Here is a 15,225-nt window from a genome sequence, read left to right as displayed (position 1 = left end):
TGAAGCTGTCACCCGGCTAAACTAGCGGATCGATGCCCCTCTCCGCTCGGCCACGTCGGCTAACTAGTCAAATTAGTTTATATAAGCGCTAACTAGCTAGGTAACGTTAACTAGCTATCTTGTGGTTTTGCTGTAATCCGTTTGCTAAATGCACGGCTAACAAGTAGCCTAAGCTTCTTATGTTGTTGTGGCTCAGTAGCAGTGTTATAAGCTAGCGCTCTTTTGCTAGCTTGTAACACTGCAGTGCTCAATTGAAAGATTTGGAATATTTGTTGTTGTTGTTGTTGGTGTATGCCAAATCATTCTGACCAAAAGAGGTAAATACCTTACAGACTTACTGTCATGCATACATACTGTCATCCATTTATTTGTAAATAAGCTACATATAATTCTGTTAAAGAATTACAGGATATTGACAGTGTTTATTTTTGTTTATTCCTTCTTGCCAGTGCTTACAAGCTAGAGTGGCTCTGTGAGACTTACACCACAGGACTGAGTCACCGCAGACAAATTATTTCCAAACGTGTGTGTTGTCTTGTTTAACTGTTTCTCAGTCTGCGTGTGTGTGATAAGATTTGTAAATGTGTAACATGATCTGTATATGCATACTGAGGTTTGTAAATGTCAAATCAGGGTTCAATTTAGATGGTACGGAAGCGCATTATGTCCAAAAATTAGGCACCTTATCTTGTAATTATGAGATCTTTTCTGCCCCTGGCCGGGGTGAGCCCCTCTTTGTCCCTCATTATGATTATGACATAGAGGGGCTAACCCCCAGCCGAGTGCTTTTCAGTCTGGGTGTCCTGTGCCCCTCCTTGGAGGAATTTCATTCATTCAGGAGCACCTTACGGGAAAATCCACACTCCGTGCCGTGTGTGATGATTTACTCAAACTGACTTCAACTATAGACCCAAAATGACTCCATTGACAGACCCAGACTAACCCAAATATGACTAAATGTGAAGTACTTTTATTTATTTTCAGAAATGCACTCTGTTCTCAAAATGGTACTTTAAAAGCAAACAGCACTCACCTTTGCAGACGTACAGTGGGATGCACTGCTGCCTGCCTCGTCAGGGCTCCTATATCAAAGTTTAGAGTCCATTGTATGTCCCCCCACCCCCCAAAAAATTGCCAGTACTCACAAACGTACTTTAACATCCCTTGTTTATTGTTTCAGCATTGAGAAGAGGCAGTGAGACAGAGGGAAGGTGAGGGAGAGAGAGCGCTGTCTATTAATGTACCGTTTTGAGAATGGAGTGCATTTCCAAAAATAAATAAAAGTACTTCATTTAGTCATATTTGGGTCAGTTTGGGTCCATCGTTGGAGTCAGTTTGGATCAATCTGGGTCAGTTTGGGTAAATTGTCGCACCCCTTTTGGGCCTGATCAAAATTTACTGTCGGCATTTAAAAATTGGCCAATTTTCAGTTATGACTCGGGAATTCTTACGCTTGTTTTTACTGAGGGATTGGAAGCAGTGTAATTGCATAAAGATGTTTTATTCGTGGATGTACAGTATGTGGTTCCAGCCGAAGCACTGGTCAGTGTGGCACTTTTCCTGATCTCATAATTACGAGATAAGTGTCTGTTTTTTTTTATTATTTTTTTGTCCAGTGAATGCAATGCGCTTCCGTAAGATGGCACACCTCTATTTAAAAAAAAAAAAAGCGTCAAATTTAAAAAGGAAGTGGATTTTATGTACTTGCTTGGAATGTATAGAGAGTTTTCACATGTTGTCACAAACTTGAAAGTGGTCATCTTGGCGGTACACCGCAATCCATTCTGTTTATACCTGCATCTATTTTTAGCATTCAGATGCTGTCATGGTGAATTGTTATTGCATTGTCGGCTGCCACAGTCAGTTTTGGGAGCAAAAACAAAAGTGTTGCATTTATTTTTTTGTTCAGTCGTGCACGCAGATCTGGAAAAACATGTCTTGGTGGTGTGCACTGCCAAAGTTGTTTACTTCTCTAATGTGCATAAATGAATCAAACCGTACGAACAAATTATATCATGTCATGTGTATATAACAGCATTTCGAGCTTGATCGCATCACATGCAGAACACACTTGCAGATGAAGGAATAGGCTGCTCGATGTCCATTCTTCATTGTGGGTAAACAATATCGGAATTTTTGTATAGAAATTTATCGATGCCGCATTTGTTCTTGAATTTCTCTGGATGAGATCAGCCCACACTGGAGTTTAGACTCCACCCATTTTTGACAAAAGTTGACATTTGATAGGAATAGCAACACTATGTAAAAATGATTTCAAATCTGTACAGTGAGGTTTTATGAGATGCCATCATTTGCACAAAACACTAAAATCTCATTGTGCTAAAATGCCTGATGGTAGATCTCTGCTGCTCACAGATTAAATTTACTGTGGGTAAAAGCTGAACTCCTTACGAACCGTGACATCTAAACACATATATGAACAGAACACCCCTAATATGTGTGTACTTGATATGCATACATATAAGGTCTTCCCTTTTAAAAACAAACAAGTTATTGATACAGGGCCACACCTCAGTCGCCTGTCAGTCCAGAATAAATGGTATTAGTGCCATTGTTGCAAGCAACCAACTGGATTAAATCTAATTAGTTTAATTGAGGCTCTGACATTTCTGTAATTGGACTGTTTCACAGTCAGAGTACCAAAGCAGATTTTAAGGAATGGATCAAGAGTTACTGAAGTAGAGTAATTCTGTGAGCTGAAGATTAGCTCTTTGCATGAAGGATTAATACTGACCTATCTACAGATCAGCCATTTCTTTGAATGCATGCAAGTGTTAGATTGAAATACCATTAATAAGTGAATTATGCATGCTCGAAGTCTCAGCCTTGCTCTCTTTTGGCTACCAAAGCCAGGTGTGATCATGAAAAAGATGTCCATTCTTTTTCAGCACATCCACCAGGGGTCGAATTAGTACGTGCATGTGCTGGTTTGCGTGCACGTATTATTCGAGCGGTGCAAGTAACTTTATCCAAGTTTTATCAACTATAAGCACCAGTAGAATGAGCCAATAAAGGAATAAATTTGGCAAAAAACAATTTCCAGTGTGTTGTCTTCGTCTTCCCTGCATTTTATGGCTGTCACACACAGAGCGAGTTGCTGTGCTCTATTTATTGTGGAAAGCTGACATACGTTGCCGTCCTTGGGTTCACAACATCCTCATGAGACGTTCCCAATTCGGGGAGTTACATTATTTGCTGCACATGTAAACAAAGACAAGAAAAAAAAACTGGCTGCTGCTGCGGTTCCTCTCGCTCTCTCCCATCAAACTCTGTCATCATTGTGTTATAAACCAGTCACCATTTGTTTTATTATACATATGTGTAGTTAATAAAATTATCTTCACGGACGATTAGTTCACACGCACGTGAAAAAAAAAATGGCTGTCGCTGCGGTTCCTCGCTCTCTCTCCCCTCAAACTCTGTCATAATTGTGTTATAAACCAGTCACCATTTGTTTTATTATACATCTGTGTAGTTAATAAATAAGATTATCTTCATGGACGATTTGTTCACACGCACGCACGTGAATAAAAAACTGTCTGCCGCTGCTGCTGCTGCTGCTGCTGCTGTCCCCTCAAACTCTCCCCAGAGAGGAAGAGTCCGACACATCAGAGGAGGAGTTTTAAGGTTGATATAAGACTGATTTTTGGTTGTGCAAGTAACTTTTTTTTTTGGTGCAAGTAATTTTTTGTTACTAGTACCAGTGCAAATAGGTTAAAAAATGTATTTCGACCCCTGTCCACTGAAGAACAGCTGTGACTTCCTCCTTGTCAGCGTCATGCACAAGGTCCTTCTCTTTGCCACTCTTGTGAGACACTTCAGTTCAGTGCCAACAACAAAGCCCACCTAATGGCCCGGTCATACAGCATACAAAGATTCCTGAATGAAGGGGAAAAAGTAAAAAAGTCACAAATCGTCGAGAAAAGGTGGACAAATGAGCTTTTGACTTTTCCCATCACCGAATAGCCTGTGAATCAAGAGCGCTAAAGGAACAAAAGAGGAACAAAATGAAACCAAAGCTCAACGCTTTAAAAGAAATGCGCCTGGAGCCACTGCTGGAGTAGTGTGTGTCTGTGGAGAGCTGTGCACACGTTGGTGGATCCACCTACTCTGGTTGCTCATCCAGAACAAAAGAGGGATAATCTCCTTCATCATCAGAATCCTCACCGTCTGGTTCAGACTCACGATGTGCTGTGTGCTCCGTCTTGCTCCAATTAATAAAAAAATAAACTGAATCGCTTGCTCAACATTCATAAGACGCCTCATTTTTACAAAACAAAAGCAAACAAAAAAAACCACCACTACACTAACCACACACACTAAATACTCCACCGAAATAATACACACACCAAATATTTCTCAAATCTCATTTTTCAAATCATTTTTCTTCATTATAGTGCCACTTCGGGGTGAAAAAATGTTGATTTTGCTATGACACTACATTGAGCTGGTCTGTATCATCCCGAAACATTTCAGCTTGATTGGTTGTATGGTGTCAGCCACGCCCCTGTTTCAAATTAAGCCAATAGGCCATGCCGCCCCCTTTCAACAATCATGGTGTACTTAAGTATTTCAAGTAAACACTATCCCAAGATTACCCATGTCAAATGTGGTAAAATTCTACTTGGCTAATTTTTAGACATAAACTTTTGGAGATTGATGGTGCGCCACTCCGGAAATGGAGTTCTTATATGGTTCTAATTAAAATTAAACAGCATATTATTAGACTACCTGCGATACACTGCCATTCTGTCCAGGGAGTACCCTGTCTCAAACCCGATGATTGCTGGGATATGCTCCAGCCCCCCACGCCACCAAAAAAAAAAGATATAATTTTTTGGGTGTTAGTGACTTATGTACCCTGATTGTATGATTCACAGTTTTCATCATGATTGTCAATCTTCAGTAATGTTTAAAAGGATTAAGCTTTTATGATTGCTCATATTACATTGAGCCAATCTAGCAAATATATAAAACCATTTTTTTTTTTTTTTTTTTTTTTGTGATTGTGTGGAAGTTTGTGCACAATTCAGGTGTGTATAAGCCTTGTTAGAGTTAGCCTTGACAAAATCCAGCTGATTTCGGCTAGTGGAACACATTTAGCCTCAAGTGTAAATCACCAATATTTCAAGCCAAGCTTTTTCAAATTAAGTGGCAATTTCTTAAGTGATATTGATGGGAACCCCCTCTGATGTACCAGAAACCTGTTTCATTGGAATTATTTGTATTTTTGTCTGGGTTTTTTTTCGTTGTTTTTTTTTTTTTACCTCAATTGTCCTTGTTGTTGGCAGCCTGTTGTCACCATGGCAGCAGAAGAAACCATAAATGTGAAGGAAGTGGAGATTATCAAGGTCATCCTGGATTTTCTCAACTCCAGGAAGCTGCACATCAGCATGTTGGCTTTGGAAAAGGAGAGTGGCGTCATCAATGGGCTCTACTCTGATGATATGCTCTTTCTCAGGTAGACACAGTCAAACTGTACATTCTGAAATCAGTTCTTCTCACCGCCACAACTCAGCGTGTATTGAATGTATTTGATATTTCACTTTCTGACCTAATACACTGTTTTATATCATGACACGAGCTATTAAAATTGCCGAAAAGACATTGACAAACATTAAGAAAAGTAAAAGAAAAGTTTGATCCTTTGTTGTGTATTTTGAGATAGTTGATTCAGATGTGGAAATAAAATTAATACATAGTATTTCCAGGTGTTTACTGTGGTTTAAGCTTTGTTTTTTCTCCATTCCAGACAACTTGTGCTTGATGGACAGTGGGATGAGGTCTTGCAATTTATTCAGCCTTTGGAGTGCATGGACAAATTTGACAGAAAAAGGTGAGCTCACAATCTAAATTGCTTCATAAATTCAAGCATGTTACTTGAAATACCCCCAACTTTGTGTATATATGCACAAACACTTGTTTTTCACTGTCTAAAATACCTCACTGAATGTGAAAATACCCTCTATAATCCAAATCTGTGAGTGCAATAAAAATTAAATCTTGTGCATTTGGCACAATCATCCAGCCCTCGCTGTTTCTATTAATGCTCAGGGTAAAGTCATGCAAGGGGTGTGTGTGATGGTATTTCTTGGGGAGGTGAAAAGGTATTTTCGTGGAGTAGAGCAGCTATCATTTCAAGCGCTTTACTTTGAAAATCTGTCAACTTTTCAGAAATGGCTGTGTGTGTGTCATCAGTCCGTACAGCTCTAAGTCACTCTCACTCATCTTCAACCGCTTACTCCAATCAAGGGTCACGGGGGTGCTGGAGCCTATCCCAGCAGTCACAGGGCGTGAGGCGGGGTACACCCTGGACAGGACGCCAGTCTGTCGCAGGGCCACATATAGACAAACAAACACATTCTCACCTGCACACACACCTACGGACAATTTAAAGTTTCCAATTCAACCTAATCTGCCTGTCTTTGGATGTGGGAGGAAGCAGGAACATGCAAACTCTACACAGAAATGCCACAGGTGAGAACTGATCCCATAACCGCTTTTACACTACCTGATTATTTTTGTATTGGGACATGTAATTTCAGCTCTGTATATTGCCATTTTGTCTTCAGGTTCCGTTACATCATCCTAAAGCAAAAGTTTTTGGAGGCTTTGTGTGTGAATAATGCCATGTCTGCAGAAGATGAGCCTCAGCATGTGAGTGAAATTACTCCATTAAAAAAAAAAAAAAAAAAAAATCTTTGTAGAAATGTATATAGATCACTGACTTACAAGGCATAAAATTGTCAAATAATTTACCAGTAAGATGAGGATTGAAACATTTAACCTGTTTTTATTCTTTTTTTTTTTTTATTATGCAGGGTTCATGATGAAAGTCATATGGCCTCTTTTTGTTGTTGTGAATAGCGCCAGGCGAGCTGTTGACAGGACACAACACAGAGCTATTGTGTTCTATCACTATTACATCAGAGATCTTTGGACGTCTGATGACTTTGGCACTATCTTACTTTCAAGAAAGAATGTCGGTGTTATGAAGAAATGCTTTTGGTCCTTAGTGCATCTTTCTGTGATTTGCCTTTTGCTTGTTAGCCTTGGAAGTGGCCTTTTTTTAAGCCTGAGTGACATTTAAAAGTCATCCATGCCTCCAGTGTGCTGCTGGAGATAAGACTCTCAAAACTCCATTTTGCTTTGTTGTTACATGAGTTTGTGCTCAGCCATTTGTGGCAGGTGAACTATTTTTTTCTGTGTTGCAGTTGGAGTTTACCATGCAGGAAGCAGTCAAGTGTTTGCATGCATTGGAGGAGTTCTGTCCATCTAAAGATGACTACAACAAACTGTGTCTGCTCCTCACACTTCCTCGCCTCACAAACCATACAGAGTTTAAGGCATGAATTTATATATTGAAAATATAATAATTATTCTTTGCAACTTGCATAATTTTGACATATATCTTCTCTGATGATTTCCAGGACTGGAACCCCAGCACAGCCAGGGTGCATTGTTTTGAGGAAGCTTGCACCATGGTAGCAGAGTTTATTCCAGCAGACAGGAAGCTGAGTGAGGCCGGATTCAAGGCCAGCAGGGATCGGCTTTTCCAACTGCTTCTCAAGGGAGTGCTGTATGAGTGCTGTGTGGAATTCTGCCAGGTTTGACCTACTAAAATCTTCTGACACAGATCAGATGTTTATATTGACTGCTAGTGTATGATGCAAAGCCCTCAAATTGGCACAGAAATTTTTTTTGGCAGAAGGGCCAAAATAATGACTTGTACTTGTGTCAGTTATTGTATGATTTGAAGAGTTAATGGATTCAAATAAATTGGATGGTACTGCATTTAACTTCCTGTTATATTTGGTGTACAGAGCAAGGCAACTGGTGAGGAGATCACAGAGAGCGAAATCCTCCTGGGCACGGACATGCTGTGTGGTAATGGTTGTGATGACCTGGACCTATCCCTGCTTTCCTGGATGCAGAACCTGTCCCATAGTGTGTTCTCCTGCGCCTTTGAGCAGAAGCAACTTAACATTCACGTGGACCGCTTGGTGAAGCCCACTAAGACTGGTTACCCTGACCTCCTCACTCCACTCATCAGCAAGCTTTCGCCTTACCCATCCTCCCCTCTTCGTCGCCCCCAGTCCGCTGACACTTACATGTCTCGCTCCCTGAACCCAGCGCTGGATGGCCTATCCTATGGGCTGTCTGGACAAGAGAAGAGAGCAAGTGGTGGGGAGATCACAGGGAGTAAAGCTGTCTCTCCCATGTCTCACTCTTTTGCCAACTTCCACTACCCTGGAGGAGGTGGACAGAGCCTGAACAGGAGTCTTATGATGGAGAGCTCAGACTGCCACAGCATCTTTGAAGAATCTCCTGAAACGTAAGGCCTCAGATTTAGAGTGGACCATGTTTTTCCCAGTCTCAAGAGCCTTTTCTGAAACTTTACTTAAGATGACACTTCACATTGGCACATCAATGTAAGGGGTTGCTGTGTTTTTCCTGTGTCAGGTCAAGAACAGACACGCCTGTGGATAAAATGTTGAGCTCAGGTGATGCTCAGAACCTGCGGCCGGCTTCAGCTCCTGGGGAGGACCCATCTTTAACTGGTTCTGGTGATAGGAATGAGGTAAATCGAAAGTCACTGAGGTCGAACTTGAACCTTTTCCTTGTGATCAAAATGTTGCCTAATGTGAACATGTCTACATATGCAGTAGAATATTTCCATCATCCTTCTCTAAATTGGTCAGTTTACTCTGTTCTGTTTGTTGCAGACCTGCCAACCTGTACACATTTTTCATACCAGGCACACATTTTGACATCAAAATAGGCAGGCATGATTTGTCACTCACAAGTAAATTTAAAAAATAAAATAAATTCTCAAGTAAATTATCAACGCGTTGTCAATCAATCAATCAATTTTTTTTTTATATAGCGCCAAATCACAACAAACAGTTGCCCCAAGGCGCTTTATATTGTAAGGCAAGGCCATACAATAATGATGTAAAACCCCAACGGTCAAAACGACCCCCTGTGAGCAAGCACTTGGCTACAGTGGGAAGGAAAAACTCCCTTTTAACAGGAAGAAACCTCCAGCAGAACCAGGCTCAGGGAGGGGCAGTCTTCTGCTGGGACTGGTTGGGGCTGAGGGAGAGAACCAGGAAAAAGATATGCTGTGGAGGGGAGCAGAGATCGATCACTAATGATTAAATGCAGAGTGGTGCATACAGAGCAAAAAGAGAAAGAAACAGTGCATCATGGGAACCCCCCAGCAGTCTACGTCTATAGCAGCATAACTAAGGGATGGTTCAGGGTCACCTGATCCAGCCCTAACTATAAGCTTTAGCAAAAAGGAAAGTTTTAAGCCTAATCTTAAAAGTAGAGAGGGTGTCTGTCTCCCTGATCTGAATTGGGAGCTGGTTCCACAGGAGAGGAGCCTGAAAGCTGAAGGCTCTGCCTCCCATTCTACTCTTACAAACCCTAGGAACTACAAGTAAGCCTGCAGTCTGAGAGCGAAGCGCTCTATTGGGGTGATATGGTACTACGAGGTCCCTAAGATAAGATGGGACCTGATTATTCAAAACCTTATAAGTAAGAAGAAGAATTTTAAATTCTATTCTAGAATTAACAGGAAGCCAATGAAGAGAGGCCAATATGGGTGAGATATGCTCTCTCCTTCTAGTCCCCGTCAGCACTCTAGCTGCAGCATTTTGAATTAACTGAAGGCTTTTTAGGGAACTTTTAGGACAACCTGATAATAATGAATTACAATAGTCCAGCCTAGAGGAAATAAATGCATGAATTAGTTTTTCAGCATCACTCTGAGACAAGACCGTTCTGATTTTAGAGATATTGCGTAAATGCAAAAAAGCAGTCCTACATATTTGTTTAATATGCGCTTTGAATGACATATCCTGATCAAAAATGACTCCAAGATTTCTCACAGTATTACTAGAGGTCAGGGTAATGCCATCCAGAGTAAGGATCTGGTTAGACACCATGTTTCTAAGATTTGTGGGGCCAAGTACAATAACTTCAGTTTTATCTGAGTTTAAAAACAGGAAATTAGAGGTCATCCATGTCTTTATGTCTGTAAGACAATCCTGCAGTTTAGCTAATTGGTGTGTGTCCTCTGGCTTCATGGATAGATAAAGCTGGGTATCATCTGCGTAACAATGAAAATTTAAGCAATACCGTCTAATAATACTGCCTAAGGGAAGCATATATAAAGTGAATAAAATTGGTCCTAGCACAGAACCTTGTGGAACTCCATAATTAACTTTAGTCTGTGAAGAAGATTCCCCATTTACATGAACAAATTGTAATCTATTAGACAAATATGATTCAAACCACCACAGCGCAGTGCCTTTAATACCTATGGCATGCTCTAATCTCTGTAATAAAATTTTATGGTCAACAGTATCAAAAGCAGCACTAAGGTCTAACAGAACAAGCACAGAGATGAGTCCACTGTCCGAGGCCATAAGAAGATCATTTGTAACCTTCACTAATGCTGTTTCTGTACTATGATGAATTCTAAAACCTGACTGAAACTCTTCAAATAGACCATTCCTCTGCAGATGATCAGTTAGCTGTTTTACAACTACCCTTTCAAGAATTTTTGAGAGAAAAGGAAGGTTGGAGATTGGCCTATAATTAGCTAAGATAGCTGGGTCAAGTGATGGCTTTTTAAGTAATGGTTTAATTACTGCCACCTTAAAAGCCTGTGGTACATAGCCAACTAACAAAGATAGAGTGATCATATTTAAGATCGAAGCATTAAATAATGGTAGGGCTTCCTTGAGCAGCCTGGTAGGAATGGGGTCTAATAAACATGTTGATGGTTTGGATGAAGTAACTAATGAAAATAACTCAGACAGAACAATCGGAGAGAAAGAGTCTAACCAAATACCGGCATCACTGAAAGCAGCCAAAGATAACGATACGTCTTTGGGATGGTTATGAGTAATTTTTTCTCTAATAGTTAAAATTTTGTTAGCAAAGAAAGTCATGAACTCATTACTAGTTAAAGATAATGGAATACTCAGCTCAATAGAGCTCTGACTCTTTGTCAGCCTGGCTACAGTGCTGAAAAGAAACCTGGGGTTGTTCTTATTTTCTTCAATTAGTGATGAGTAGAAAGATGTCCTAGCTTTACGGAAGGCTTTTTTATAGAGCAACAGACTCTTTTTCCAGGCTAAGTGAAGATCTTCTAAATTAGTGAGACGCCATTTCCTCTCCAACTTACGGGTTATCTGCTTTAAGCTACGAGTTTGAGAGTTATACCATGGAGTCAGACACTTCTGATTTAAAGCTCTCTTTTTCAGAGGAGCTACAGCATTCAAAGTTGTCTTCAATGAGGATGTAAAACTATTGACGAGATACTCTATCTCCCTTACAGAGTTTAGGTAGCTACTCTGCACTGTGTTGTTATATGGCATTAGAGAACATAAAGAAGGAATCATATCCTTAAACCTAGTTACAGCGCTTTCTGAAAGACTTCTAGTGTAATGAAACTTATTCCCTACTGCTGGGTAGTCCATCAGAGTAAATGTAAATGTTATTAAAAAATGATCAGACAGAAGGGAGTTTTCAGGGAATACTGTTAAGTCTTCTATTTCCATACCATAAGTCAGAACAAGATCTAAGATATGATTAAAGTGGTGGGTGGACTCATTTACTTTTTGAGCAAAGCCAATAGAGTCTAATAATAGATTAAATGCAGTGTTGAGGCTGTCATTCTCAGCATCTGTGTGGATGTTAAAATCGCCCACTATAATTATCTTATCTGAGCTAAGCACTAAGTCAGACAAAAGGTCTGAAAATTCACAGAGAAACTCACAGTAACATGCATGCAGTTGTGCTGCATGCATCTCTTTGCTGGTTAATAACCCAATGAAAAAGAAGATTCTGACTGATCGTAGTGCCGTGTTCTATCCCTTTGCCTGCAGAGTCCAGAAACCTGCTAACAGCGGCTGCTAATTGTTGTGAGTCAACGTGCCTTCCCTTTGGAAGCATTTTATTGCAGATACCTCAGATAATATGACTTGCTGTGCGGTTGGTTGTACTAGTCGACCATTTAAGAACTCTGTGTTCCAGTACTTACATTAGGCCTGTCACGATAATCAAACTGTTCAAAATATAAAGATGAACACAAGGTCTTTCTGTGTGGAGTGTGCATGTTGTCCCTGTGCTTGCATGGTTTCCCTCCGGGTACTCTGACTTCCTCCCACCTCCAAGGACATGCAGGTTAGGTGAATTGTTGATTGTAAATTGACTAGGTGTGAGTGAGTGTGTGAATGTGTTAATTATCTGTCTATATTAGGGGTCTATACCAGATCATGATATTATCGAAGTACTGGTATAAGGTGTTTGATAATTTATACGGATCAAAGTCGTGCAAGTGTCAGGGCACCTTTATCAGACAAACATGTCTAGGTTGTGATGTAATTTTGGGGCAAAGACAAAGAAAAAGTCAAAATGTGGAAAAGAAAATACTAATGGACCATAGTTTAAGCAGGATAACTGAATTATTAAAAAGGTGGTTTACACACTAACAACAGACACTGTAATTTATGAATGCATTTAACATAAAATTAACATAAGCACTATTAAACACATAAATGTATCAGTATTGTGATATGTATCACATGTGGGATGTCCAGTGTATCGTATCGCGTTTTGAGAAACAATAAAGAGCCCTAGTCTATATGTGTTGATGCTGTGAGAAAAAAGCGGCTTGTTCAGGGTGTACCCACTGGACCCTTAACTGGAATAAGTGGGTTTAGGAAATGGATGGATGGATGTGTTCTGGAGCACACTGTAAAGTTAGTGTTATATCCTGTTTAATAGTTCAGAAATTATAATTTGCCACTGCATATTAAAGCACTTTCTAGCTGAGAGTTCTCACTCTGTTGGTTATTCCCTGGAGTTCTCAGTCTCACTGATTAAGACCATCGCTCTGGATAAGTCCACCTTTTCATCTGTCAGTTTGCCTTTTCAGGTCATTTCCTTACTTCTCCTGTTGGGTGTGGTTGGACTTCACAAGTCTGAACAGCACCTGGCTAATTAAACATCAGCTGACAGTCTGTCAGTGTCTCACAGACAGTGATGGTCATGACCCCGCCACACTGTGCTGTGTCTGTCACACTGAGATATATTAAGCCCCTTTCACACACTGGCCTACTTCGAGTTGCATCATGCGGTGTCATGACGATGCCAAGTTGATGCAACCTAGCACACAGTTGATGCAGCCTAACACCACAATACGGTGAGGGATGCAATGGGCAACACGAAACGAACGCAAAAAATTAAACGTTTAATTTTTTTGCGTTCGTTAAACATGTTTAATTTTTTTCTGTCGAGCACAGGATGCAGAAAGGAAGTAGTTTTCTCGCAAGTTGAGGCAACTTAACGGTACTTAACACCACCCAATGCCAATTTATGATTCCTACTGTGCTCCATGGTTGCCAAGCTATAAATCACACAGGATTGTTGTCAAACTTTTTATACTGTGTACACAATGCAGTAAAACTATACTGCTCAAAGAGCACATATGAACATTTAAACGAAAAAAAAAAAGTGCTCATTACAGCCTGGCTGCAGTTCCTTGTGCTCACCTCCTCAAGTTCTCTCACGATTGTGTTAAATAAAGTCCATCAAGTCCTGTTCACAGACTGATTGCCAGAGACAGGACATGTCCGCATCCAGTATATTCTTCATGGAGGACATCTCTGTGTCCACTCACGGACGGTTTGCGATGCATGCGCGGGAACACCGGCTGCAGCTCTGTGGTCACAGGAAGAAATATAAACTAGAAGAAAAATCAGAGCGCACACCTGCTCATTACAATCTGGCTGCAGCTCCTCGGCGCTCTCACCTCCTCAAGCTTCTCCCCCGCTGCTGTTCGCAACTGATGCAGACATTCCTGCATTATTAGATATGCAGCATACGCAATTCGAAGCAGACCTGGTGTGAAAGGTGCTTCCAAGGCATATGCAGCATACGCAATTCGAAGCAGACCTGGTGTGAAAGGTGCTTCCAAGGCCAGAAACTGAAGCAGACTTTTGGGATCTCACTGCTCTTCTCTTCAATGTTTTGTTTTCTCTCCACTGTCCCTGCTTTTCCAGAGCTGGCTCAATGTAATTGCTTCTCCTGCCAAAAAATGGGGCAGTTTGCCAGATCGTCAGTAACAAACACAAAACACAAAGGGGAAGACACCTGTCCTCACGTCTGTCTTCTCCTCTTTCCTCCCCCCAGTACCTGATCTAACACAAGAACTGGGCTGGGCTAAGTCACGCTGACAGACATTTGCATTCCATTAATAATATGCTTTACAGAGTGATGTGGGTTTGTGCTGGATACAGAATTAACTATAGAGGATAAATAACAGAGTCATAATGTTTTCATGACATCATGTGGTCACATCACTGCAGAACTGCAACTATTGATTGTTATGATTGACTGAGTAATGAGTTCCTTGATTTCCTGGGGAAAAGTGCAACTTATTCAGAATATTTTACAGTCACAGTCTCGAAAAAAAAGCATCTGGTGTACTGGTGGATGATCATGCAGCAGCCATACATTACAAGATGTGTTAAGCATCTGCAGCATCCCGAAGTTTGAGTATCAGCCTGAGTGATATTTGCAGCAACAACTGAAAAAAACAAGACAAATATACTGTAGTGTTCAGAATAATAGTAGTGCTATGTGACTAAAAAGATTAATCCAGGTTTTGAGTATATTTCTTATTGTTACATGGGAAACAAGGTACCAGTAGATTCAGTAGATTCTCACAAATCCAGCAAGACCAAGCATTCATGATATGCAAACTCTTAAGGCTATGACATTGGGCTGTTAGTAAAAAAAAGTAAAAAAGGGGGTGTTCACAATAATAGTAGTGTGGCATTCAGTCAGTGAGTTTGTCAATTTTCAGTTTCAGATATCTTTATTGTGAAGCAAATTATTTATATTAACAGTTGCCACGTAGGCTACAATGGCTTCATTTTTCTGTTTTGCAAAACTAAACACACAAAAACAGAATGAGACAATGTAACACATATACAAAAAAAAAAAACAACAAAAAACAAATAAAGGTGGTCAATTAAATAAAACAAATAGACTTCCCAACCCACACCAATCCCCCATCCCAAGGGTGCTATCTCATCAGACCAATTTCGGGTCATCTATACATAATACGGCTTATTTCTCCATGTTTTCCAAGTGGACAATGAGCGGCTTCCAGATCAGTTC

The 15,225-nt window shown here is 40.4% G+C and overlaps 1 protein-coding gene and 1 long non-coding RNA gene across 3 annotated transcripts in view; one reads left to right on the top strand and one right to left on the bottom strand.

Moving 5' to 3' along the window:
• wdr47a (WD repeat domain 47a) overlaps window positions 1–15,225 on the top strand; it is a 37,335-nt gene that overhangs the window by 233 nt on the left and 21,877 nt on the right. Inside the window, exons 1-8 of one of the 2 annotated variants that reach the window (XM_034184126.1) lie at window positions 301–317; window positions 5,313–5,482; window positions 5,774–5,857; window positions 6,594–6,678; window positions 7,236–7,367; window positions 7,452–7,628; window positions 7,845–8,356; window positions 8,485–8,602. In XM_034184126.1, the coding sequence (XP_034040017.1) occupies window positions 5,325–5,482; window positions 5,774–5,857; window positions 6,594–6,678; window positions 7,236–7,367; window positions 7,452–7,628; window positions 7,845–8,356; window positions 8,485–8,602 (1,266 nt within the window). In that variant the 5' untranslated portion in view covers window positions 301–317; window positions 5,313–5,324. Of the gene's footprint in view, window positions 1–300; window positions 318–5,312; window positions 5,483–5,773; window positions 5,858–6,593; window positions 6,679–7,235; window positions 7,368–7,451; window positions 7,629–7,844; window positions 8,357–8,484; window positions 8,603–15,225 lie in introns of those variants that run through there. The other variant, XM_034184125.1, reaches the window with a different exon arrangement.
• LOC117522678 lies at window positions 27–12,265 on the bottom strand. The gene is made up of 3 exons (XR_004564288.1): window positions 12,129–12,265; window positions 1,647–1,650; window positions 27–38 (listed from the first exon to the last, which is right to left on the bottom strand). It is a non-coding gene; the product is annotated as an uncharacterized LOC117522678 (long non-coding RNA).

The sequence above is a fragment of the Thalassophryne amazonica genome, chromosome 12 (genome assembly GCF_902500255.1).
Source record: "Thalassophryne amazonica chromosome 12, fThaAma1.1, whole genome shotgun sequence".
In the NCBI taxonomy this organism is placed as follows: Eukaryota; Metazoa; Chordata; class Actinopteri; order Batrachoidiformes; family Batrachoididae; genus Thalassophryne; species Thalassophryne amazonica.
Note: the sequence above shows the minus strand (reverse complement) of the source record. Positions and strands in the feature narration are given on the sequence as shown.